The 24,920-nt window shown below is 49.8% G+C and overlaps 1 protein-coding gene across 1 annotated transcript in view; it reads right to left on the bottom strand.

Annotated features, from left to right (window-relative positions):
• The window catches only part of DOC2A (double C2 domain alpha), a 142,846-nt gene that overhangs the window by 69,109 nt on the left and 48,817 nt on the right, over positions 1 to 24,920 (bottom strand). Inside the window, exons 5-8 of the mRNA XM_063935238.1 lie at positions 22,088 to 22,197; positions 20,488 to 20,614; positions 16,349 to 16,408; positions 11,665 to 11,822 (exon numbers count right to left, since the gene is read on the bottom strand). Coding sequence (XP_063791308.1) covers positions 11,665 to 11,822; positions 16,349 to 16,408; positions 20,488 to 20,614; positions 22,088 to 22,197 — 455 coding nt within the window. The remainder of the gene's footprint in view (positions 1 to 11,664; positions 11,823 to 16,348; positions 16,409 to 20,487; positions 20,615 to 22,087; positions 22,198 to 24,920) is intronic.

Below are 24,920 nucleotides of genomic sequence, written 5' to 3'. Positions count from 1 at the left end.
CATACAGGCACATTGTTGGGAGATCAGTGACATCCCGGCCTGGTGAGCGTGTGAGCGGGGATCAGACATACAGGCACATTGCTGGGAGATCAGTGAAACCCCGGCCTGGTGAGCGTGTGAGCGGGGATCAGACATACAGGCACATTGCTGGGAGATCAGTGAGATCCCGGCCTGGTGAGCGTGTGAGCGGGGATCAGACATACAGGCACATTGCTAGGAGACCAGTGACATCCCGGCCTGGTGAGCGTGTGAGCGGGGACCAGACATACAGGCACATTGCTGGGAGATCAGTGAGATCGGAGTGTGAGCGTGTGAGCGGGGATCACACATACAGGCACATTGCTGGGAGATCAATGAGATCCCGGCCTGGTGAGCGTGTGAGCGGGGATCAGACATACAGGCACATTGCTGGGAGATCAGTGAGATCGGAGTGTGAGCGTGTGAGCGGGGATCAGACATACAGGCACATTGCTGGGAGATCAGTGAGATCCTGGCCTGGTGAGCGTGTGAGCGGGGATCACACATACAGGCACATTGCTGGGAGACCAGTGACATCCCGGCCTGGTGAGCGTGTGAGCGGGGACCAGACATACAGGCACATTGCTGGGTGACCAGTGAGATCCCGGCCTGGTGAGCGTGTGAGCGGGGATCAGACATACAGGCACATTGCTGGGAGATCAGTGAGATCCCGGCCTGGTGAGCGTGTGAGCGGGGATCAGACATACAGGCACATTGCTGGGAGATCAGTGAGACCCCGGCCTGGTGAGCGTGTGAGCGGGGATCAGACATACAGGCACATTGCTGGGAGACCAGTGACATCCCGGCCTAGTGAGCGTGTGAGCGGGGATCACACATACAGGCACATTGCTGGGAGATCAGTGAGATCCCGGCCTGGTGAGCGTGTGAGCGGGGATCAGACATACAGGCACATTGCTGGGAGACCAGTGAGATCCCGGCCTGGTGAGCGTGTGAGCAGGGATCAGACATACAGGCACATTGCTGGGAGACCAGTGAGATCCCGGCCTGGTGAGCGTGTGAGCGGGGATCACACATACAGGCACATTGCTGGGAGATCAGTGACATCCCCCCGGCCTGGTGAGCGTGTGAGCGGGGATCAGACATACAGGCACATTGCTGGGAGACCAGTGAGATCCCGGCCTGGTGAGCGTGTGAGCGGGGACCAGACATACAGGCACATTGCTGGGAGATCAGTGAGATCCCGGCCTGGTGAGCATGTGAGCGGGGATCAGACATACAGGCACATTGCTGGGAGATCAGTGAGACCCCGGCCTGGTGAGCGTGTGAGCGGGGATCAGACATACAGGCACATTGCTGGGAGATCAGTGAGATCCCGGCCTGGTGAGCGTGTGAGCGGGGATCAGACATACAGGCACATTGCTGGGAGATCAGTGAGATCCCGGCCTAGTGAGCGTGTGAGCGGGGATCAGACATACAGGCACATTGCTGGGAGATCAGTGAGACCCCGGCCTGGTGAGCGTGTGAGCGGGGATCAGACATACAGGCACATTGCTGGGAGACCAGTGACATCCCGGCCTAGTGAGCGTGTGAGCGGGGATCAGACATACAGGCACATTGCTGGGAGATCAGTGAGATCCCGGCCTGGTGAGCGTGTGAGCGGGGATCAGACATACAGGCACATTGCTGGGAGACCAGTGAGATCCCGGCCTGGTGAGCGTGTGAGCAGGGATCAGACATACAGGCACATTGCTGGGAGACCAGTGAGATCCCGGCCTGGTGAGCGTGTGAGCGGGGATCAGACATACAGGCACATTGCTGGGAGACCAGTGAGACCCCGGCCTGGTGAGCGTGTGAGCGGGGATCAGACATACAGGCACATTGCTGGGAGATCAGTGAGACCCCGGCCTGGTGAGCGTGTGAGCAGGGATCACACATACAGGCACATTGCTGGGAGATCAGTGACATCCCGGCCTGGTGAGCGTGTGAGCGGGGATCAGACATACAGGCACATTGCTGGGAGATCAGTGAGACCCCGGCCTGGTGAGCGTGTGAGCAGGGATCAGACATACAGGCACATTGCTGGGAGACCAGTGAGATCCCGGCCTGGTGAGCGTGTGAGCGGGGATCAGACATACAGGCACATTGCTGGGAGATCAGTGAGACCCCGGCCTGGTGAGCGTGTGAGCGGGGATCAGACATACAGGCACATTGCTGGGAGATCAGTGAGATCCCGGCCTGGTGAGCGTGTGAGCGGGGATCAGACATACAGGCACATTGCTGGGAGATCAGTGAGACCCCGGCCTGGTGAGCGTGTGAGCGGGGATCACACATACAGGCACATTGCTGGGAGACCAGTGACATCCCGGCCTAGTGAACGTGTGAGCGGGGATCACACATACAGGCACATTGCTGGGAGATCAGTGAGATCCCGGCCTGGTGAGCGTGTGAGCGGGGATCAGACATACAGGCACATTGCTGGGAGACCAGTGAGATCCCGGCCTGGTGAGCGTGTGAGCAGGGATCAGACATACAGGCACATTGCTGGGAGACCAGTGAGATCCCGGCCTGGTGAGCGTGTGAGCGGGGATCAGACATACAGGCACATTGCTGGGAGACCAGTGAGACCCCGGCCTGGTGAGCGTGTGAACGGGGATCAGACATACAGGCACATTGCTGGGAGACCAGTGAGATCCCGGCCTGGTGAGCGTGTGAGCGGGGATCAGACATACAGGCACATTGCTGGGAGATCAGTGAGACCCCGGCCTGGTGAGCGTGTGAGCGGGGATCACACATACAGGCACATTGCTGGGAGATCAGTGACATCCCGGCCTGGTGAGCGTGTGAGCGGGGATCAGACATACAGGCACATTGCTGGGAGACCAGTGAGATCCCGGCCTGGTGAGCGTGTGAGCGGGGACCAGACATACAGGCACATTGCTGGGAGATCAGTGAGATCCCGGCCTGGTGAGCGTGTGAGCGGGGATCAGACATACAGGCACATTGCTGGGAGATCAGTGAGACCCCGGCCTGGTGAGCGTGTGAGCGGGGATCAGACATACAGGCACATTGTTGGGAGATCAGTGACATCCCGGCCTGGTGAGCGTGTGAGCGGGGATCAGACATACAGGCACATTGCTGGGAGATCAGTGAAACCCCGGCCTGGTGAGCGTGTGAGCGGGGATCAGACATACAGGCACATTGCTGGGAGATCAGTGAGATCCCGGCCTGGTGAGCGTGTGAGCGGGGATCAGACATACAGGCACATTGCTAGGAGACCAGTGACATCCCGGCCTGGTGAGCGTGTGAGCGGGGACCAGACATACAGGCACATTGCTGGGAGATCAGTGAGATCGGAGTGTGAGCGTGTGAGCGGGGATCACACATACAGGCACATTGCTGGGAGATCAATGAGATCCCGGCCTGGTGAGCGTGTGAGCGGGGATCAGACATACAGGCACATTGCTGGGAGATCAGTGAGATCGGAGTGTGAGCGTGTGAGCGGGGATCAGACATACAGGCACATTGCTGGGAGATCAGTGAGATCCTGGCCTGGTGAGCGTGTGAGCGGGGATCACACATACAGGCACATTGCTGGGAGACCAGTGACATCCCGGCCTGGTGAGCGTGTGAGCGGGGACCAGACATACAGGCACATTGCTGGGTGACCAGTGAGATCCCGGCCTGGTGAGCGTGTGAGCGGGGATCAGACATACAGGCACATTGCTGGGAGATCAGTGAGATCCCGGCCTGGTGAGCGTGTGAGCGGGGATCAGACATACAGGCACATTGCTGGGAGATCAGTGAGACCCCGGCCTGGTGAGCGTGTGAGCGGGGATCAGACATACAGGCACATTGCTGGGAGACCAGTGACATCCCGGCCTAGTGAGCGTGTGAGCGGGGATCACACATACAGGCACATTGCTGGGAGATCAGTGAGATCCCGGCCTGGTGAGCGTGTGAGCGGGGATCAGACATACAGGCACATTGCTGGGAGACCAGTGAGATCCCGGCCTGGTGAGCGTGTGAGCAGGGATCAGACATACAGGCACATTGCTGGGAGACCAGTGAGATCCCGGCCTGGTGAGCGTGTGAGCGGGGATCAGACATACAGGCACATTGCTGGGAGACCAGTGAGACCCCGGCCTGGTGAGCGTGTGAGCGGGGATCAAACATACAGGCACATTGCTGGGAGACCAGTGAGATCCCGGCCTGGTGAGCGTGTGAGCGGGGATCAGACATACAGGCACATTGCTGGGAGATCAGTGAGACCCCGGCCTGGTGAGCGTGTGAGCGGGGATCACACATACAGGCACATTGCTGGGAGATCAGTGACATCCCCCCGGCCTGGTGAGCGTGTGAGCGGGGATCAGACATACAGGCACATTGCTGGGAGACCAGTGAGATCCCGGCCTGGTGAGCGTGTGAGCGGGGACCAGACATACAGGCACATTGCTGGGAGATCAGTGAGATCCCGGCCTGGTGAGCATGTGAGCGGGGATCAGACATACAGGCACATTGCTGGGAGATCAGTGAGACCCCGGCCTGGTGAGCGTGTGAGCGGGGATCAGACATACAGGCACATTGCTGGGAGATCAGTGAGATCCCGGCCTGGTGAGCGTGTGAGCGGGGATCAGACATACAGGCACATTGCTGGGAGATCAGTGAGATCCCGGCCTAGTGAGCGTGTGAGCGGGGATCAGACATACAGGCACATTGCTGGGAGATCAGTGAGACCCCGGCCTGGTGAGCGTGTGAGCGGGGATCAGACATACAGGCACATTGCTGGGAGACCAGTGACATCCCGGCCTAGTGAGCGTGTGAGCGGGGATCAGACATACAGGCACATTGCTGGGAGATCAGTGAGATCCCGGCCTGGTGAGCGTGTGAGCGGGGATCAGACATACAGGCACATTGCTGGGAGACCAGTGAGATCCCGGCCTGGTGAGCGTGTGAGCAGGGATCAGACATACAGGCACATTGCTGGGAGACCAGTGAGATCCCGGCCTGGTGAGCGTGTGAGCGGGGATCAGACATACAGGCACATTGCTGGGAGACCAGTGAGACCCCGGCCTGGTGAGCGTGTGAGCGGGGATCAGACATACAGGCACATTGCTGGGAGATCAGTGAGACCCCGGCCTGGTGAGCGTGTGAGCAGGGATCACACATACAGGCACATTGCTGGGAGATCAGTGACATCCCGGCCTGGTGAGCGTGTGAGCGGGGATCAGACATACAGGCACATTGCTGGGAGATCAGTGAGACCCCGGCCTGGTGAGCGTGTGAGCAGGGATCAGACATACAGGCACATTGCTGGGAGACCAGTGAGATCCCGGCCTGGTGAGCGTGTGAGCGGGGATCAGACATACAGGCACATTGCTGGGAGATCAGTGAGACCCCGGCCTGGTGAGCGTGTGAGCGGGGATCAGACATACAGGCACATTGCTGGGAGATCAGTGAGATCCCGGCCTGGTGAGCGTGTGAGCGGGGATCAGACATACAGGCACATTGCTGGGAGATCAGTGAAACCCCGGCCTGGTGAGCGTGTGAGCGGGGATCAGACATACAGGCACATTGCTGGGAGATCAGTGAGATCCCGGCCTGGTGAGCGTGTGAGCGGGGATCAGACATACAGGCACATTGCTGGGAGATCAGTGAGACCCCGGCCTGGTGAGCGTGTGAGCGGGGATCAGACATACAGGCACATTGCTGGGAGATCAGTGAGACCCCGGCCTGGTGAGCGTGTGAGCGGGGATCAGACATACAGGCACATTGCTGGGAGATCAGTGAGATCCCGGCCTGGTGAGCGTGTGAGCGGGGATCAGACATACAGGCACATTGCTGGGAGATCAGTGAGACCCCGGCCTGGTGAGCGTGTGAGCGGGGATCAGACATACAGGCACATTGCTGGGAGATCAGTGAGACCCCGGCCTGGTGAGCGTGTGAGCGGGGATCACACATACAGGCACATTGCTGGGAGATCAGTGAGATCCCGGCCTGGTGAGCGTGTGAGCGGGGATCAGACATACAGGCACATTGCTGGGAGACCAGTGACATCCCGGCCTGGTGAGCGTGTGAGCGGGGATCAGACATACAGGCACATTGCTGGGAGATCAGTGAGATCCCGGCCTGGTGAGCGTGTGAGCGGGGATCAGACATACAGGCACATTGCTGGGAGATCAGTGAGATCCCGGCCTGGTGAGCGTGTGAGCGGGGATCACACATACAGGCACATTGCTAGGAGACCAGTGATATCCCGGCCTGGTGAGCGTGTGAGCGGGGATCACACATACAGGCACATTGCTGGGAGATCAGTGAGATCGGAGTGTGAGCGTGTGAGCGGGGATCACACATACAGGCACATTGCTGGGAGATCAGTGAGACCCCGGCCTGGTGAGCGTGTGAGCGGGGATCACACATACAGGCACATTGCTGGGAGATCAGTGAGATCCCGGCCTGGTGAGCGTGTGAGTGGGGATCAGACATACAGGCACATTGCTGGGAGATCAGTGAGATCCCGGCCTGGTGAGCGTGTGAGCGGGGATCAGACATACAGGCACATTGCTAGGAGACCAGTGAGATCCCGGCCTGGTGAGCATGTGAGCAGGGATCAGACATACAGGCACATTACTGGGAGACCAGTGAGATCCCGGCCAGGTGAGCGTGTGAGCGGGGATCAGACATACAGGCACATTGCTGGGAGATCAGTGAGATCCCGGCCTGGTGAGCGTGTGAGCGGGGATCAGACATACAGGCACATTGCTGGGAGACCAGTGAGATCCCGGCCTGGTGAGCGTGTGAGCAGGGATCAGACATACAGGCACATTGCTGGGAGATCAGTGAGACCCCGGCCTGGTGAGCGTGTGAGCGGGGATCAGACATACAGGCACATTGCTGGGAGATCAGTGAGATCCCGGCCTGGTGAGCGTGTGAGCGGGGATCAGACATACAGGCACATTGCTGGGTGACCAGTGAGATCCCGGCCTGGTGAGCGTGTGAGCGGGGATCAGACATACAGGCACATTGCTGGGAGATCAGTGAGATCCCGGCCTGGTGAGCGTGTGAGCGGGGATCAGACATACAGGCACATTGCTGGGAGATCAGTGAGACCCCGGCCTGGTGAGCGTGTGAGCGGGGATCAGACATACAGGCACATTGCTGGGAGATCAGTGAGACCCCGGCCTGGTGAGCATGTGAGCGGGGATCAGACACACAGGCACATTGCTGGGAGATCAGTGAGATCCCGGCCTGGTGAGCGTGTGAGCGGGGATCAGACATACAGGCACATTGCTGGGAGATCAGTGAGACCCCGGCCTGGTGAGCGTGTGAGCGGGGATCAGACATACAGGCACATTGCTGGGAGATCAGTGACAATGATCCTATTTAAAATCTACACTCTCTTCCTTATTGCCTAGTGTCCAGGTGCTCCTCACAGTGGGCCTAATTCAGACCTGACTGCAGCAGCAAATTTGCTAGCAGTTGGGCAATACCATGCTACACTGCAGGTGGGGCAAATGTAACATGTGCAGAGAGAGTTAGATTTGGGTGGGGTGCGTTCCAACTGAAATCTAAATTGCAGTGTAAAAATAAAGCAGCCAGTATTTACTCTGCACAGAAACAATATAACCCACCCACATCTAACGCTCTCTGCACATGTTACATCTGCCCCACCTGCAGTGCACATGGGGGGTAATTCCAAGTTGATTGCAGCAGGATTTTTGATAGCAATTGGGCAAAACCATGTGCACTGCAGGGGAGGCAGATGTAACATGTGCAGAGAGAGTTAGATTTGGGTGTGGTGTGTTCAATCTGCAATCTAATTTGCAGTGTAAAAATAAAGCAGCCAGTATTTACCCTGCACAGAAATAAAATAACCCACCCAAATCTAACTCTCTCTGCACATGTTATATCTGCCACACCTGCAGTGCACATGGTTTTGCCCAACTGCTAAAAAATTTCCTGCTGCGATCAACTTGGAATTACCCCCATGGTTTTGCCCAATTGCTAACTTGTTTGGTTTGCTCAAAAACCTGAATAACCGCCATATTTCTCTAGTCTGAGACCGCCGCTCCAAAAATAAACTCCCTAGATGGCGCTGCCATCAGCCACCTCTCCGGTGCCACATCGCCGGAATGGTGGCTCATACATCTTTACATATGAAGTCCACCATCATACATTGCTGATATCTTCTATTGATGACAATGCAACAGACAAGTTTATGCGGTGGCGGCCATCTTAGTTGCGCGGTTATTGCTCCCTCCGTAAATACCAAACCACCAGAGGTGGTTTATAAGATCATGGCAGCACAAAGATAGCAGAGTAAGGGGCAAGAACAAAAATACGTCTAGAGCTAAGACCAAGACACAGGACATCTGTGAGAACCATGGGCTGCATCTAGCTAGATACAAACCCGACTGGTTTAGCCTCTTTGATAAGTGCAAGCAGTTTCTATATATATTTATATATTATGTGGTTGATGCAAAATCCCAGAAAGCATAGACAATCTGATTGCAATGATTCATCAAATCATGATAACAGTTTATAGGATTTAGTGGAGAGATAAATGCAGGATACAGCCCATTCATATTCTGCATGTACAGATGGGTCCATAGTTATCTTGACCTTTAATAGGATTAACTGAGACTGGCCAATTGGACTTAATCCCCTGCTGTATTGTATTGCAGCTGAGAACAATAGATGAAGGGTTTATGTTAACAAACCATGGTGTGCCTAGGCGCAGCAAACTAGTCAAGATAACTGTAGACCCATCTGTATGGCATATAAATTCTTTGGAGCTGGTTCTGAGCGGGTGGCTTCTGCGTCCAGGTTTCCGCATGGCCGTAGCATTCTACTTACTAGCTTACAAGGATCCGTCCGTGTACGCTGAGCACCCATGCATCTGCACGTGGAATGCCGTCCCGCCCACTGTTTTCCAATCCCCAGCCACAACAGTCATCACCAGTATCTGGACCTACCCCATGCTGGCTGCAAAAAGATCTGGATGACAAATGCATCCCATCTCTGTTACACGCTGCTGCGGATTGGCTCACAAGCCCAGGCCACTCCCACGACACTCCCACAACACACCACACTAAACGGAACCCTTCCGTGCATCCTAAAGGTCACTGCCCAGTTACTACCCAGAATTCCCATTTCACGGAAAGAGTGGTCCAATCAATTGTCTCCACCTGTGATCTCCTTCTGCGAATATGCCCGATATGGTGCATACGCAGTCGCTGATCTCTGTCTATGGCACACGCGCAGTATGCTGAAACCCACATGGCCCATATGCAAAAACACATGCATCCGGTTTACGCCGTTTATATCAATGGATCCATGATCAGATCGAGATCACATTTATGCAGTGCTTAGCAGTTGGTTTGGGGGAAGCTGAGCGTTCAGGAAGCTGAGCTGAGCGTTCAGGAAGAGTGCAAACAAAGCAGAAGACATTAGTGACACGGTGGCATATTAATTTATTATCGGGACTGGGTCCTGTTAATTATGACTTCCTATGGCTGCTTATCATGGCAAAAGGAAATTGATCATTGACCGAATGTTCCATGTTAATTCACATTCAGGAACATTTGCTCTAATAGGATCCCAGCCCAGATCACTAAGGTGTTACAGTGCTTGGTAGATTTGGCATTTTAGCATCCCCCCCCGTTTAGAAACCTATAGGAGCTGCATTTGCAGGTGAAATTGGGCAGTGGCTTGGGGGATTACACAACTGTTCATGGTTTCATTTAATTTGGACTATGTAACATAGAATGTTTCACTTAGCAGTGGCATTTACAGAGGCTGCACTGTCGAAGGAAAAAATATTACATAAACCACATACAAACTCCAAACATTGAGGTCTCTGTTCGTTCGCATACACACAGCATGCACAGGATATACGGTAGCATACACATTCACACAGGCAAGCCACAAAGATATATTCAACACATATTTCATACAACACATAAATTACACATAGACAAAATATGTCAAGCACCAGACATATATAATAGAGTGTAACATCAGATATATATGTATTATTGGAACTGCACAAGTTAAATATATTCATGCTTAGTGTCAAAATGATCAGGAAAATGTGTGTATTAATTTGAAGCTATGGGTAGATTGTAGCACATTGCAACGATTAGTTATGATTAAATGTATGAATATGAAGCCACATTTTAAGTGAACAAAAGACTTCCTGAAGACTTGAAACTAGCTCCACAGCATGGCCCTGGGGGCAGACACATGTGCCAGCAAAACAGGACAAAAGCCCTCACACTGACCTATGAGCCGTTGAGTTCTTGAAAGGTCTGGCCTCTGGACCAATGGAAGGAGACTGAAACTAACAGACTGTTAACTCCCACTGTTTGGATATAGGCAGTTTTCTAAGATATGGTTAGTTAGTTGCTTGCTGAGGGGGGGGGGGGGGGGAGAGATGGAGAGGACTGTGCACTGAGCAATAGGGTGAAGTATGCTGGCTGTAACTGATTCATATGTAACTACAACTTCTTCTTTTATAACTGTAACTCTGTAACCATATATATTATAACTGAATGATATACTGTACATATGTTATATTGTATGCATACCCTTTTAATATCAAATATATCTATCTATCTATCTGAGCGTTGGACCTCAGCTTAAAATGTGTGCAACTGCTTGCTTTCTCTTAAGGGATATAGTGCTGTGACGTTCAGCGCACTTTTATCGTTTATGGTAATAAGATGCGCCTTGCGTCCGCAGTATATATTAACGCTGGCATTGAAATGTTTATTTAAAATAATTAGAAATTCACAGCACAGTCCCCTCCTGCAGTGGAATTATAAGATAATAAACTTTTTTTGACATATACATTTAAGTTTGGACATATCACTCCCGAATCTATACTTCTCTACTTATTTTAAATCTGCTCCCCCCCCCCTCCTGCAATGCAACGTGGTTCGTACACGCGCAAAGGGGTTGCGGTCGTTAGGTCGACACAACTTAGGTCGACAGTCATTGGGTCAACCATGACAGGTCGACAAATGCGTAAGGTCGACAGGGTAACTAAGTTGACGTGGTCATTAGGTTGACCTGTACTAGGTCGACAGGTCAAAAGGTCAACATGACCTTTTCACTTTTTTAAAATTTTTGGGATTTTTCCATAGTTGACGATCCACGCGGACTACGATTGGAACGGTAACCCTTGCCCGAAGCATGGAGAGCAAAGCAAGCAATGCGAGGGGACACGGTGCACTTATTGGGGTTCACCGTCACTTTACGAAGAAAACGACACCAAAAACAGTCCAAAAACCCATGACGACCTTTTGACCTGTCGACCTAGTTACCCAGCTACCTTTGGGGTCTATTTTTGAAACAGTGAAAAGAGTGGAAAAAGTCAGTGAGTGGAGAAGTTGCCCGTGGCGACCAATCAGCTATGAAGTAACATTTATCAAGTGCATTCTATAAAATTATACGAAGCAGGGGATTGGTTGCCATGGGAAACTTCTCCACTGACTCACTTCTGCACTCTTCACTGCTTCATGAATAGACCTGTGTATTATCGTGCTACCTTACATAGCCAGTGCTTATGCGTGTCCCCCACCTCTTGCATTGTAAGCTCCCTCGGGCAGCGGCCTCTTTGACGTCTGTGTCATTTCTTCTTTCATTCATGTGAACCGTACTTATAAAAATGAACAAAGTACTCACGTTTTGACGTATGGGTCTGAGAAACCATTTACATCCATAGCTGCAAGATGGGCGCAACGCATAATGCCCACCACCAGACCCCCGCGCTCGGTGCTGTACGTCAGAGATAGAAGGATCCTCCCCCGCTCCTCCAGCTCCCACTCCTGGCATTGCTCAAGCTGTGGGGACAAAGCGGGGTCCAAAGTTAGTGAAGGTTAGAATGAGAAGATATGAGGACGTGGATGGAACCTGCACATCTGTATTCCTAGAAAATAAACCGCCTACATGTATAGGTACCACTTAGGAAGTTACAACACATGAGCTTTACACAAGTATATATATATATATATATATATATATATATATATAGTATATACAGATGTGTCTTCAAACATTGAGCATCTTTGAGCCATACTGCATGAGACACCCAGCGGATCTGAGACGCTCTGAGTGGAGTACCGTACAATACTTTTCTTTAAATCTTGCATCTTAGTCGAATTGCAGACACAGTGAATAGCTGATTACAGTGTGCTGGAGACGCTGGGCTGCGACTTTAACCGCACAGGAATTGGTGTTACACACGTACAAAGGTGGTCATTCCGAGTTCATCGCTAGCTGCTTTTGTTCGCAGCGCAGCGATCAGGCTAAAAAATGGCGGTTCTGCGCATGCGTATGCGGCGCAATGCGCAGGCGCGACGTACGGGCACAACAAACGATGCAGTTTTGCACAGGGTCTAGCGATGCATGTCAGAGTGATTGACAGGAAGAGGGCGTTTCTGGGTGGCAACTGACCGTTTTCAGGGAGTGTTCGGAAAAATGCAGGCGTGCCAGGAAAAATGCAGGCGTGCCAGGGAAAACGCAGGCGTGGCTGGGCGAACGCTGGGCGGGTGTGTGACGTCAAATCTGGAACTGAATAGTCTGAAGTGATCACAAGCGCTGAGTAGGTTTTGAGCTACTCTGAAACTACACAAACATTTTTTGCAGGTGCTCTGCGATAAAAACGTTCGCACTTCTGCTAAGCTAAGATACACTCCCCAGTGGGAGCCGGCATAGCGTCTGCATGGCTGCTAAAAACTGCTAGCGAGCGATCAACTCAGAATGACCCCCAAAGTCATAGATTAAGCACAACAGAACTTAGGGGGTGATTCAGACCTGATCACTAGGCTGCTAATTTTGCTGACGTGCGATCGGATAGTCGCCGCCCAATGGGGAGTGTAAATTTACCCGTGCAAGTGTGCGATCGCATGCGGGGCAGTTGCAAATCCGTTCGCACCTCACTCAGTGGGTGCAGTGTGTGCGCAGCCCAGGACTTACTCTTACAGCGCTAAAAGTACTTCCTGATCGAGTCAATAACTGACGACACACACCTTCCCTGAAAACGCTTGGTAACGCCTGCGTTTTTCTGGAAACTCTCAGAAAACGGTCAGTTGCCACCTCAAAACGGCCTCTTCCTGTCAATCACCTTGCGAACGCCCATGCGAATAAAATTTTTGCACCATGCTGTCGGTGCAAAAATGCACAGCAGCGATCAGATCTGAATGGGGCCCTTAGTGTGAGAAAAAGCCACGTACACTTGCAGATTCAGACTCAGTCACTTACTGATGTCCAAATGACGCATGCTTTGTATGCTAGCAATGCAGTGTCACTCCCATTTGTTTTATTTATGAGAAAAATAAAGGGATGCTCTGAGTCGCTTGCGACCTGGAGTGTGAAGATGGGCTGATGCCATTGTATCCAGGGACACATCTGTGTGGATAGATGGATGGATAGATAGATAGATAGATAGATGACATTTATATTGCGCTATTATATTCTGTAACACTTTACAATTGGGAACAAACCACAGAAGCAAAAGCATGACTGTGTATTAACATAAAGACAAAGAGGTAAGACAACCACTATCGACTGCATTAATAGGTACAATGAAGTCCTGAGAAATCTTGACACTTCATCCGATCTGGCCATGTATGTGTGTAAGGTGATCTTAATATTAGGATCAGCCATGTGTGACCACAATAACACTAAACATTGTTTAATAACTAGCTCAAAAGTTGAAGAGGTCAACCAGATAAAGACCAGCACTCCCTGCCAGCTACTGAGGCATATATGGGATTAGCAGCTGTCAGGGAGTGCTGGTATTTGCTGTCAGGGAGTGCTGGAATTTTTAATTCCATATAGCGGAGTTTTGGGCTGCCTCTTATTAACATAGCTCTCAGTTTAAAACCCCATAAACACATGAATGTATGAGTCAATAAAAAGACTTTCATTGTCTTATCAGAAGCACCTTGATGCGGTTTATCATGTATGTGTGCAAATGATTGTTATTTACATGTAGAGTGCTGGCCAGTTTACTAACATTTTACAGTGTGCTGGGGGACTTTGTGTTTTTTTTGTTTAGATAAACCCATCTCTTACAAACACCTGTTTAAGCCTCTAAATTGATTGAGCATATATTTTGGTGTACGTCTTGTGCCTAGCCTGCCGCACCAAGAGGCAGCTATAACCCCATCAGTCTATCGTCTGTGCAGCAAGTTTACAGCAGTGATTGCTGGTGCAGAATACCATACCATACAAATTATACTGTGTACTTTTTCAAGGTCATAGATAGAAACAGTTATTGTATAGCTCTGTTCTCTGCGCTGGATTTGTTCCCAGCCCCCGCAGGTGCTATAAGATGAAGTGAATACAGAAGGCACACAGAGGAGTGTGGGAGAGAGCAGGAGTGGGGGTGCAGGTGACAGCAATTACATGGGAGAAGAGAAAATATATTAGCAATGGGAAAGTAGGTGGAGAAAACAGATAAAAAGAACAAATGAGTGTGGGTCCAAAAGACAATACAAAACATCAAGCATTAATGAAAAAAAAGGAGAGGTGGTAACAACAAGCATTAATGGGAAGTCACGTAGTAATACAAAGCAGAAAGTGGAGTATTACAAATAGAGTGATGATCATGAAATATGAAGAGGAATAATAATATGGGGGAGGATTAATAAGGAGAGATGAGGACTAATAAGATTATGGGAGCATATGTGATTGGGTCTGAGTTTGCCGGAGGCGCGGAATGCCGGCCGTACTCAGACTTTTTTGTAATGCGCCAATCATTTACAAGACATGGCTTTGCCTTATAAACGATTGTCTCTTTAAAAAGTGTCTGAGATTAGCCAGCATCCCACATCTCCGGAAAACTCAGACTCTGTTCCATATGCCCCTATAGAAGTATTAATATGAAGAGACCACAAGTTAGAGTATTATTAAAGATATAGGAGTAGTAGTAAGAATAGGGGAGCACTGTTGAGCAGAAAGTGGATTAATAAAAATTGTGGAGTGTTAATGAGGAGTTTTAATTTTAAGAAATGGAGGAGTGTGATTAGAGGAATTTTGGTGGTCATTCCGAGTTGTTCGTTCGCTAGCAGTTTTTAGCAGCCGTGCAAACGCTATGCCGCCTCCCACTGGGAGTGTATTTTAGCTTAGCAGAAGTGCAAGCGAAAGGATCGCAGAGCGGCTACAAAGGTTTTTTGTGCAGTTTTAGAGTAGCTCAATACCTACTCAGCGCTTGCGATGACTTCAGACTATTCAGTTCCTGTTTTGACGTCACAAACACGCCCTGCGTTCGCCCAGCCGCGCCTGCGTTTTCCTGGCACGCCTGCGTTTTTGTGAACACTCCCTGAAAACGGTCAGTTGCCACCCAGAAACACCCTCTTCATGTCAATCACTCTGCGGCCAGCAGTGCGAATGAAAAGCTTCGCTAGACCCTGTGTGAAACTACATTGTTTGTTATAATAGTACATCGTGCGTGCACATTGCGCCGCATACGCATGCGCAGAAGTGCAGTTTTTTTGCCTCAACGCTGCACAGCAAACGAAAGCAGCTAGCGATAAACTCAGAATGACCACCATTAAAAGAAGAGAGTAATAGTAATAAAAAGTAAATGTAATTAGATGTAGCACCCCCAGATACTTCTGGAAAAATCATATTATTTGCAATAGAGAGAAACTTAATATAAAATATTTTAGAGAATATTTAAATATTTGTAATAAAATGTCAACTTCTTGAATCCACACTAATTAATACTACAGTAATATTTTTTTTGTAAAGCTACATTATTTTAAAGCTTTCAGAAAAATACAACAATAAATTAAAAAAACAAACAAAGAATACAGATAAACATTAACAATGAGGTGTGTTGCAAAGCAAAAAGACAACACAGGGGAGCTGTACAAAGTACATATAGCAGTTAAATATCCAATCCAGACATTTATGTGTACAGTAGCTAAATGTAATATGCCTCTATCAATGGATTACATTTTGTAGAGATGAAAGAGTTGTTGCATTATTTATTTTATAGCTAAAGTACTTACCAGGAAAATAAAATACATTATTACCTCTTGTTTCTAGGTATGTCATGGAACTGTATGCTGAAATACATCAGTGAGCTGGCCTATACTAGATGCAAATCCTAACATGAGTATATTTACTTACATTGCTGGTCTGTATGGGCTACATTTCTGTGAATTTGCCCTTACTGAGCTGTGCCTATATGAGAACCTCCCTTTTATAATAACCCTTTATCACACTAGAGCAAACTGTGCAACTTCATGCAAGGTACGCTATGCAAATAGACTTGCATTCAACTCAGTCCCACTATTACAAATTCTCAATATCACATTAAAAGTAAGATTGTGGATGATATTTTTATTTGTCTCACCTCTTTCAGGTAACAAGAAATTCCCCGTAGAGCAGCTGACATTGAGGAAGGAGAGGCCAGCTAAAAGATTAAGGAAGATAAAAAATACATCTTTAAGTTAGATTCAGAGGAGGGAATTCAATTGCTTTTATTTTGCTCAGAGAAATTCAGTTTATTGCTCTGATTAGGCACCCATTACTTCTGACATGCCCAAAAGCACCGATTTTAGCCATGTAGAGCGGCTGAACCCAAATAAACACCTGGCGATGATGTGGAAACTTGGTTACCCAAAAGGGACACTTTCTCACATTTCATGGAAGGATGCAAGCAGAAACCAACAGTGATCAAGCCCAAACGGCAGGACAATAATATAACTGCCGGACAGATGCCCTCTAGTGGCGGGTGCTGTATCCTGCAGGGGCTGTCCCTCTGCTCAGTACTGATTCACAATCCTGCAGGAGCTATCACTCTGCTCAGTGCGGATTCACAATCTCTTCTGTAGGAGCTATCACTCTGCTCAGTGCTGACTCACTATCTCTCCTGCAGGAGCTGTCCCTCTACTCAGTGCTGACTATCTCTCCTGCAGGAGCTGTCACTCTGCTCAGTACTGATTCACTATCTCTCCTGCAGGAGCTGTTCCTGTGCTCAGTACTGACTCACTATCTCTCCTGCAGGAGCTGTCACTCTGCTCAGTGCTGACTCACTATCTCTCCTGCAGGAGCTGTCCCTCTGCTCGGTGCTGACTCACTATCTCTCCTGCAGGAGCTGTCCCTCTGCTCAGTGCTGACTCACTATCTCTCCTGCAGGAGCTGTCACTCTGCTCAGTGCTGACTCACTATCTCTCCTGCAGGAGCTGTCCCTCTGCTCAGTGCTGACTCACTATCTCCCCTGCGGAGCTGTCCCTCTGCTCAGTGCTGACTCACTATCTCTCCTGCAGGAGCTGTCCCTCTGCTCAGTGCTGACTCACTATCTCTCCTGCAGGAGCTGTCACTCTGCTCAGTGCTGACTCACTATCTCTCCTGCAGGAGCTGTCCCTCTGCTCAGTGCTGACTTTCTATCTTCCCTGCAGAAGCTATCACTCTACTCAGTGCTGATTCACTATCTCTCCTGCAGGAGCTGTCCCTCTACTCAGTGCTGACTTTATATCTTCCCTGCAGAAGCTGTTCCTCTGCTCAGTGCTGACTCACTATCTCTCCTGCAGGAGCTGTTCCTGTTCTCAGTGCTGACTCACTATCTCTCCTGCAGAAGCTGTCCCTCTGCTCAGTGCTGACTCACTATCTCTCCTGCAGGAGCTGTCCCTCTGCTCAGTGCTGATTCACTATCTCTCCTGCAGGAGCTGTCCCTCTACTCAGTGCTGACTTTATATCTTCCCTGCAGAAGCTGTTCCTCTGCTCAGTGCTGACTCACTATCTCTCCTGCAGAAGCTGTCCCTCTGCTCAGTGCTGACTCACTATCTCTCCTGCAGGAGCTGTCCCTCTGCTCAGTGCTGACTCACTATCTCTCCTGCAGGAGCTGTCCCTCTGCTCAGTGCTGACTCACTATCTCTCCTGCAGGAGCTGTCACTCTGCTCAGTGCTGACTCACTATCTCCTCTGCAGGAGCTGTCCCTCTGCTCAGTGCAGACTCACTATCTCTCCTGCAGGAGCTGTCCCTCTGCTCAGTGCTGATTCACTATCTCTCCTGCAGGAGCTGTCCCTCTGCTCAGTGCTGACTCACTATCTCTCCTGCAGAAGCTGTCACTCTGCTCAGTGCTGACTCACTATCTCTCCTGCAGGAGCTGTCCCTCTGCTCAGTGCTGATTCACTATCTCTACTGCAGGAGCTGTCCCTCTGCTCAGTGCTGACTCACTATCTCTCCTGCAGAAGCTGTTCCTCTGCTCAGTGCTGACTCACTATCTCTCCTGCAGGGGCTGTCCCTCTGCTCAGTGCTGATTCACAATCCTGCAGGAGCTATCACTCTGCTCAGTGCTGACTCACTATCTCTCATGCAGGGACTGTCCCTCTGCTCAGTGCGGATTCACAATCTCTTCTGTAGGAGCTGTCCCTCTGCTCAGTGCTGACTCACTATCTCTCCTGCAGGAGCTGTCCCTCTGCTCAGTGCTGACTCACTATCTCTCCTGCAGGGGCTGTTCCTCTGCTCAGTGCTGACTCACTATCTCTCCTGCAGGGGCTGTCCCTCTGCTCAGTGCTGATTCACAATCCTGCAGGAGCTATCACTCTGCTCAGTGCGGATTCACAATCTCTTCTGCAGGAGCTGTCCCTCTGCTCAGTGCTGACTCACTATCTCTCCTGCAGGAGCTGTCCCTCTGCTCAGTGCTGACTCACTATCTCCCCTGCAGGAGCTGTCACTCTGCTCAGTGCTGACTCACTAACTCCCCTGCAGGAGCTGTCACTCCACTCAGTGCTGACTCACTATCTCTCCTGCAGGAGCTGTTCCTGTGCTCAGTGCTGACTTTCTATCTTCCCTGCAGAAGCTATCACTCTGCTCAGTGCTGACTCACTATCTCTCCAGCAGGAGCTGTCCCTCTGCTCAGTGCTGACTCACTATCTCTCCTGCAGGAGCTGTTCCTGTGCTCAGTGCTGACTTTCTATCTTCCCTGCAGAAGCTATCACTCTACTCAGTGCTGATTCACTATCTCTCCTGGAGGAGCTGTCCCTCTGCTCAGTGCTGACTCACTATCTCTCCTGCAGGAGCTGTTCCTGTGCTCAGTGCTGACTTTCTATCTTCCCTGCAGAAGCTATCACTCTACTCAGTGCTGATTCACTATCTCTCCTGCAGGAGCTGTCCCTCTACTCAGTGCAGACTTTATATCTTCCCTGCAGAAGCTGTTCCTCTGCTCAGTGCTGACTCACTATCTCTCCTGCAGGAGCTGTTCCTGTTCTCAGTGCTGACTCACTATCTCTCCTGCAGAAGCTGTCCCTCTGCTCAGTGCTGACTCACTATCTCTCCTGCAGGGGCTGTCCCTCTGCTCAGTGCTGACTCACTCTCTCTCCTGCAGGAGCTGTCACTCTGCTCAGTGCTGACTCACTATCTCTCCTGCAGGAGCTGTCCCTCTGCTCAGTGCTGACTCACTATCTCTCCTGCAGGAGCTGTCCCTCTGCTCAGTGCTGACTCACTATCTCTCCTGCAGGAGTTGTCCCTCTGCTCAGTGCTGACTCACTATCTCTCCTGCAGGAGCTGTCACTCTGCTCAGTGCTGACTCACTATCTCTCCTGCAGGAGCTGTCCCTCTGCTCAGTGCTGACTCACTATCTCTCCTGTAGGAGCTGTCATCCTGCTCAGTGCTGACTCACTATCTCTCTTGCAGGAGCTGTCACTCTGCTCAGTGCTGACTCACTATCTCTCCTGCAGAAGCTGTCACTCTGCTCAGTGCTGACTCACTATCTCTCCTGCAGGAGCTGTCCCTCTGCTCAGTGCTGACTCACTATCTCTCCTGCAGGAGCTGTCCCTCTGCTCAGTGCTGACTCACTATCTCTCCTGCAGGAGCTGTCCCTCTGCTCAGTGCTGACTTTATATCTTCCCTGCAGAAGCTGTTCCTCTGCTCAGTGCTGACTCACTATCTCTCCTGCAGGAGCTGTCCCTCTGCTCAGTGCTGATTCACTATCTCTCCTGCAGGAGCTGTCCCTCTACTCAGTGCTGACTTTATATCTCCCCTGCAGAAGCTGTTCCTCTGCTCAGTGCTGACTCACAATCTCTCCTGCAGAAGCTGTCCCTCTGCTCAGTGCTGACTCACTATCTCTCCTGCAGGAGCTGTCCCTCCACTCAGTGCTGCGCGTCTAGTCACCGACGGAGCCACCATCTGTACCTTGTATTATTGCTGATCCCTCACCTTCTATACCTGCCCCTCATACTATTACTTACACCCCATATTATTACTAATCCATAATCTCCTATACCTGCCCCTCATATTATTACTTACACCCCATATTATTACTGATCCCTCACCTCCTATACCTGCCCCTCATACTATTACTTACACCCCATATTATTACTGATCCCTCACCTCCTATACCTGCCCCTCATTTTATTACGTATCCCTCATATTATTACTAATTTATTCTCCCTTTTACCTGTTGCTTGTATTATTCCTGTATGTTCCTCATGTTATTACCGATTCTACTTTATCTACTTATGAGCTGGATAGTCGTATGTCACCACTTACAGGGATTTGGCGTTCCAGGCAGAGGTTAAAGTGTTTTCTCTCTCCGGGCTTCAGTCTGCGTAGAGGGACGCGTGTCTCCCCTATAAACTCATTGTGACTCAGTTTGTCTTCATCACACACAGAAATCCTGGGGAAATGGGACAGAGGACATTCTCAAACTTATATTTTTCAGTTGACTGACACCATGTGTTAAAGGTGTTGTCCATTTTCATACATCCCATTGCTATAAGCAATACTCCAATGCAATGCCCTTCTTGCATCCTCATTTTGGCTAACTCTTATTGGACCAGGGAAACATGTTCTATACTTTCTGTCTCTGGAAAGCAGAAGTAAGGTTCTGCTTATAGAAGGAGAGACGTGGCTTTGGTCTAGTGTGTTGTGGGTACAAATGACTTCTAAAGATACAGAATTAAGGGGTCTATTAACTAAGCACTGGATGGAGGTAAAGTGGACGGAGATAAAGTACCAGACAATCGGCTTTTAACCCATTTTTCAAACACAACCTGTGACATGGCAGTTGGGAGCTGATTGGCTGGTACTTTATCTCGTTCCACTTTACCGCCATCCAAGGCTTAGTAAAGCTTAGTAAATGCACCCTAAAGGCTGCCATTTATGAGCGACCTTGACCTGATAGATATATATATATATATAGCTTCTTACAGTACAAGGAAGTTCAAAGGCGGAACTTCCCTTTACTAAAGTTTTGAGCTACATACAATCTTACTAGATAAGATGAGCAGCTATGAAAAACTTTTGCTGTAAAAAGTATAACAGGACCATTTTTATAACAGGAATCGATATACAGATGGGTCCAGGTTTATCTTGGCCTTTAACCACTTAACTGACGATTTATTTCGCCAAAAAACACTCCGAAATTGTCGTGTTTTTTTTATGAGTGAATTAGGTGAAGAACATCAATTTAACCCTATCCCAAATGAATGTGGTCTGGGGGTGGCTTGGGAGGGTTCATTTACACTCCCCAGCAGCTGCCATTGTCTGCAGCTGCTGGAGGGGAGGGATCCTGCCGTGCTGACCGATCAGCAGTGATCGGCAGCACGGCAGACACAGGGGGAGAGTGCAGGGAGGCAGAGGGACCTTCCGGTCCTTCTGACAGCAGCAGCGGAGGGAGGTTTCTCTTCTCTGCCGCTGCTAACACTCTCTATCTGACTGGTCGCATCCTGTGCCACCAGGTCAGATAGAGCACTTGCAGACATGGTCGCATCTGATGTGGCCATGAAAGGCAAGTGGATAATAGAATTAACTGAGACTGGGCAATCGGACTTAATCTCCTGCTGTAATGACTTAATCCCCTGCTGTATTGTTCTCTGTATTGTATTGCATCTGAGAACAATAGATGAAGGGATAAACCATGGTGTGCCTAGGCGCAGCAGAGAAGCCAAGATAACTGTTGATCTACCTGTAAAGACTCTAGAAGAGTCAGAATTTAGGACTATAGTCTTTCTCTATGGAGTTTCTTCCCTAGTAATTGACTATGGGATTAAAAGCAAGATTAGAAACTGGGAAGAGTCACAAAGCTGCCAGGTATTATTAAAGATCTGCAACATAAAAGTGATTACTTCTCCCCTGTGCTACAGCTCACCGCAGTATCTTTTTGCCCATGTCTTCCGGGGTGATCCCGCAGTAAGTGAGATTCTCATTCCACGTGGGATTCAGAGTGTTCCGCACTATGCGGGTCTTCAGTTTGTTGGCCTGGGGGAGGAAAACTTGTAGTTACTAAGAGTCGCTGCTGACAGTTTTGTGAATAGCAGCCTAATGGATGGTGCAGAATAAAAGAGAGAGACAATAGTTTGGCTGAATATCACTTTTTACCCAATTCCCCATGGTTTGTATGGTAAGCAGAATAAGCTAGCTTCCTCCAGGGCCCATTCCACTGGGAGAGAGCATTTTCTACAGCAAGCTATTCTCCAGAGCAGGATTCATCCAGCGAGAACACGCAGGAGACCTGTGAGTTCTATAGATAGCCGGGCCTGGGAGCTAGCACAGTGCAGCCTGGAAGCCTGGCAGAGGTGAGATGCACTGTCAGATTACAGAGCTCTTGGGATGTTTCCTCTATATCTCACAGTTTCCCTGATCTGCAAGCCATGGTAGTTCTCACTCCAGGGAACATGATATTTTTTTTACAGGGAACAGATAACAAAATAGCAGAGGTGTTAGACCCGCTCACTTTAAATATGAATCTCAGGACACTGCACTTTTTATTTTAATGCAGTAATACCATATTGACGAACTGTACATTCCACACAGGGTTTTAATAATTGCTTTATGCTGCGCCTTCCTTTGCATCAACCGACATTCCTAATCTATGCTAACAGATGACTGATCGTTTGAGAGGAAAGGAACTTTTAACTGATGTTGCAAATTCTTTCTTATGTTCAATTTTTTTTTCCAGTCATACAGCCTAAATTGACATCAAGTCCTGCCCATGCTTGGTTGGTGCTCTTCAATAAGAAACTAAAAACTACAGCCTTATTAATACATGACCAGTGTTCAATGCATTGAATACTCATACAACTTGGACAACCATTTTGCAGACAGACCCAATACTGGTTAGAGTAATGACCCTGAATATCCAGTAATCATGAGGTGTGAGCACTGGTTCCTAGTGGATCAACAGGCGCCATACTATGAGTATTGGTTCAGACCACAAATTGGTCCATTAAGTAGACCAGTGGTTCTCAAACTGTGTGCCGTGGCACCCTGGGGTGCCTCGGGACACTTTCAGGGTGCCCTGGGTTGGTGGTCCAGGACCAAATCAAAATATTTATGGTCAATGTAATAGGCAAGCCCAGGGCTTGTGACCATCAACCATAAAATCTGTGGACAAACAGAAGCAAATCCTGTCCCTCACTTCACAGTTAAACCTAAGGGTAACATACAGTATAGACACAATTTACTTAATTTAATATTTCTTTCTAAATTTCTCAATAAGAAACTTTTGACCTAGGGGTGCAGTGCAAACATTTCTGATAGTCTAGGGCACCATGATTCAAAAAAGTTTCAGAACCACTGGAGCAGACAATAGGTTGTCTTTTTATGTGGATGACTACAGTACAGATGTGTCCACTTACATCTAGCCTCCTTGCATGTTAAACAGCCCTAATAGTCACACCGTGCCATGGCGTGATTCAGAAATGGCGAGAATCTTTTTGTGTGACTTTTTCTGTTAAAATGCATCTTATTTGCAAAATCATGCAAATAGGACGCACAAGCAGCTTTTGCTGATTATAATCATATATGGCATGCCTATGGGGGTCATTCTGACCCGTTCACTCGCTGCGTTTTAATGCAGCAGAGCGAACGGGTCCCTACTGCGCATGCGCTGGCGCCGTAGTGCGCCGGTGCATGCAAGATGGCCGAAGGCCGTAGCAGGGATGCCATCGCCTCTGCCTGATTGACAGGCAGAGGCGATCCCTGGGTGGGAGGGGGCGGAACAGAGGCGTTTGGCCGCTGTTTCGTGGGTTTGGTCCGGCCAATGCAGGCGTGGCCGGACCGAACGGGGGTCGGGTCACAGCGGCTGCGTGACGTCACGCGCAGCCGCTGCGGGGCGGGCAGCGATGAGTAGCTCCTGGCCAGCACGCTAAAGCTGCGCTGGCTGGGAGCTACTCTTGAAGTGCAAAGGCATTGACGCTGTGCGATGCCTTTGCACTTCTGCGAGGGGGGCTAGACTGACATGCGGGGCGGGCTAGCTCTGTTCTGGGTGTCCCCCCGCATGTCAGGGAAGAAGATCGTAGCTGCGCTAAATTTAGCAAAGCTACGATCAACTCGGAATGACCCCCAATATTCTGTGTGCAACAGTGGCTGTATCTGCATATTGCTATGCTACAGTGTTTTCCTAGTAAACATTTCACATGCAGATACAGCTGCGGTTGCACACAGAATATAGGCATGCCGCAAATCATCTAATCGGCAGAGTCTGCTTGTGCAATGCGTTTAAGAGGCATTTTTGTCAAAAAAAGATGCCCAACGCTAACAGAGTCGCACAATACCTGCCAACTCACTCACGCCAGGCGTCTCCTGCTGCGTGGCGCACTGAGGCAAGATATATGAGGACACATCTGTATGTCTGAGATTGGCTTTCTGGGGATTGTCACTGTGGACAGGTTAATAAGACTCCTTCCTACAACCATTCCTCAAAAAATAATGACCTCATATGCGAAATGCCTTGCGCCATGCCACTTGCTTCCAAACCCTCCCAAAGTTCATAGCCAGGCCTTATTAAGAAAGAGGAGAGTTGTGTATTATAAGATTAGCATTGATTGCGGCGTGCGTGGGGGAACATAGAATCTGATTGCAGAGATGGAATTTATTAGATTAGTTTACAATGAGGCATTATTAATAGAGCACAGAGAGAGAGTCTCATTAATTTAGATCCAGTCCTCACTGAAAGCGGCAGCTGCTCACAGGGGTCAGGG

Source organism: Pseudophryne corroboree, chromosome 7, assembly GCF_028390025.1.
Source record: "Pseudophryne corroboree isolate aPseCor3 chromosome 7, aPseCor3.hap2, whole genome shotgun sequence".
Taxonomy (NCBI): Eukaryota; Metazoa; Chordata; class Amphibia; order Anura; family Myobatrachidae; genus Pseudophryne; species Pseudophryne corroboree.
The sequence above is the reverse complement of the archived record's forward strand: the minus strand, read 5'-3'. Positions and strand labels throughout refer to the sequence as shown.